Source organism: Charadrius vociferus, unplaced genomic scaffold, assembly GCF_000708025.1.
Source record: "Charadrius vociferus isolate BGI_N301 unplaced genomic scaffold, ASM70802v2 scaffold892, whole genome shotgun sequence".
Classification (NCBI taxonomy): domain Eukaryota; kingdom Metazoa; phylum Chordata; class Aves; order Charadriiformes; family Charadriidae; genus Charadrius; species Charadrius vociferus.
The window spans coordinates 154,763-156,652 of record NW_009647397.1 but is presented as its reverse complement, the minus strand read 5'-3'; the positions used below and the strand labels follow the sequence as shown (position 1 = coordinate 156,652).

At 64.8% G+C, this 1,890-nt stretch overlaps 1 protein-coding gene across 1 annotated transcript in view; it reads left to right on the top strand.

Moving 5' to 3' along the window:
• The window catches only part of SHMT2 (serine hydroxymethyltransferase 2 (mitochondrial)), a gene marked incomplete at its 5' end in the record, with an annotated part of 6,834 nt that overhangs the window by 3,820 nt on the left and 1,124 nt on the right, over positions 1-1,890 (top strand). The window contains 7 exon segments of the mRNA XM_009880132.1: positions 8-22; positions 126-205; positions 428-628; positions 712-793; positions 1,031-1,153; positions 1,284-1,423; positions 1,652-1,879. Of these exon segments, the coding sequence (XP_009878434.1) occupies positions 8-22; positions 126-205; positions 428-628; positions 712-793; positions 1,031-1,153; positions 1,284-1,423; positions 1,652-1,879 (869 nt within the window).

The window sequence follows — 1,890 nt, the reverse complement described above, 5'->3', positions numbered from 1 at the left end:
GCTGGAGCTCATCGCCTCTGAGGTGGGGCATGGGGTGTTTGGGGCAGGGGGTGGTGGGGGTCCTGGGGGACCCCTGCTCAGGTGGGAGCTCTGTTGCCCCATCTCTGACCTCTCTTTTCCCCCAGAATTTCTGCAGCCGGGCGGCACTGGAAGCCCTGGGCTCCTGCCTCAACAACAAGTACTCAGAGGGGTACCCTGGCAAGAGGTAAAGGGGGAGCAGGCACCGGGGAGTGGGAGGGCAGCAGGGACATCAGGGGTCCTCCCACAGCCGGGATTCAGCTGCAGAACGGGTTAAGGAGAGCCCTGGGGCAGGAGCGGGTGCTTCCGAGGGAAGGCTGTCCTCTCCACCGAGGTCTCCTGTGGGGCAGGGCGGGAGGCTGTGGGGCTGGTGGGGGGAAGGCCCCCCGTAACCACCTCCCTTCTCCAGGTACTATGGGGGAGCTGAGGTGGTGGACCAGATTGAGCTGCTGTGTGAGCAGCGGGCTCTGGAGGCGTTTGACCTGGATCCTGCATGCTGGGGCGTCAACGTTCAGCCCTACTCGGGGTCTCCAGCCAACTTTGCAGCCTACACAGCCCTACTGCAGCCCCATGACCGCCTGATGGGACTGGACCTGCCTGATGGTGGCCAGTACGTAGCGGGGTGGGGCAACCTGGACCCTTCTGCCTCCCAGGGGGCTCAGCCTGATCCTGCACCTCTGCCTTTCCCTGCAGCCTTACACATGGGTACATGTCGGACATCAGGAGAATCTCGGCAACGTCTATCTTCTTCGAGTCGATGCCCTACAAACTTGACGTGAGCTGAGGGGGGCAGGTTCCTGGGGGAAGGGGGGATCTGACCAAGCTGTTGATCCCAGCGGTGCCCTTGGGGTGGCCGAGCTGCTCTGCCATCCCCTGCCCTGCCCTCCCCATGTCCCAGCCATCTCCCGGTGCCATTGGGTGCCCGTGGTTCAGCTAAACATGCTGTGCTCAGGGGTGGGCACAGGGAGGTGTGTGTGCCTCTGCAAGATGTCTGTCTGTCTGTCCCTTGCAGCCAGCCACGGGGCTGATTGACTACGATCAGCTGGAGGTGACGGCACGGCTCTTTCGTCCTCGCCTCATCATTGCCGGCACCAGCGCGTACGCCCGCCTCATCGACTATGCTCGCATGAAGAAGGTACAGGGTGGTGAGCTCCACCCCAGGTGACGGGAGCTCTCACGCCTGCGGCAGCTCGAGGGCAGTTGCACCCCACTCATGGCCGTGGGGACAAGGACAGCCCGTGACTCCCCGTGCCTCACATCCCCAGGTGTGCGAGGAGGTGAAGGCGTACCTGCTGGCAGACATGGCGCACATCAGTGGGCTGGTGGCAGCCAAGGCCATCCCTTCGCCCTTTGAGCACGCGGACCTGGTCACCAGCACCACACACAAGACCCTGCGCGGGGCCAGGTGAGGCTGCGTCCTGCCGCCCCCTCCCCTGGGAGGATGCCCACCCGCAGTGCGGGGAGCGCAAAGCAGAGGTGGCGTTTCATGCTCTGGCTGGGCCAGAGCTGAGTGGGAGGGACCCACAGGAGGGTGGTGGCAGTGTCGGCACTGCCCCGTGGTACCAGGGGCGAAGCCCCGGCCATGGGGTGAGGGCGGGTGGGAAGAGCCGTACCAGCTCTCTCTTGCTGCCAGGTCAGGACTGATCTTCTACCGCAAAGGCGTGCGCTCGGTGGATAAGAAGACAGGCAAGGAGACGCTCTACGACCTGGAGGACAGGGTCAACTTTGCTGTCTTCCCCTCCCTGCAAGGGGGGCCCCACAACCATGCCATCGCTGCCGTGGCTGTGGCCCTCAAACAGGTCTGTGCCAGGGCAGGGGGCTTGGGGCTGGGGGTGGCCCCGGCCCCGCGCTGACACCATCTCTCCGCCGCCA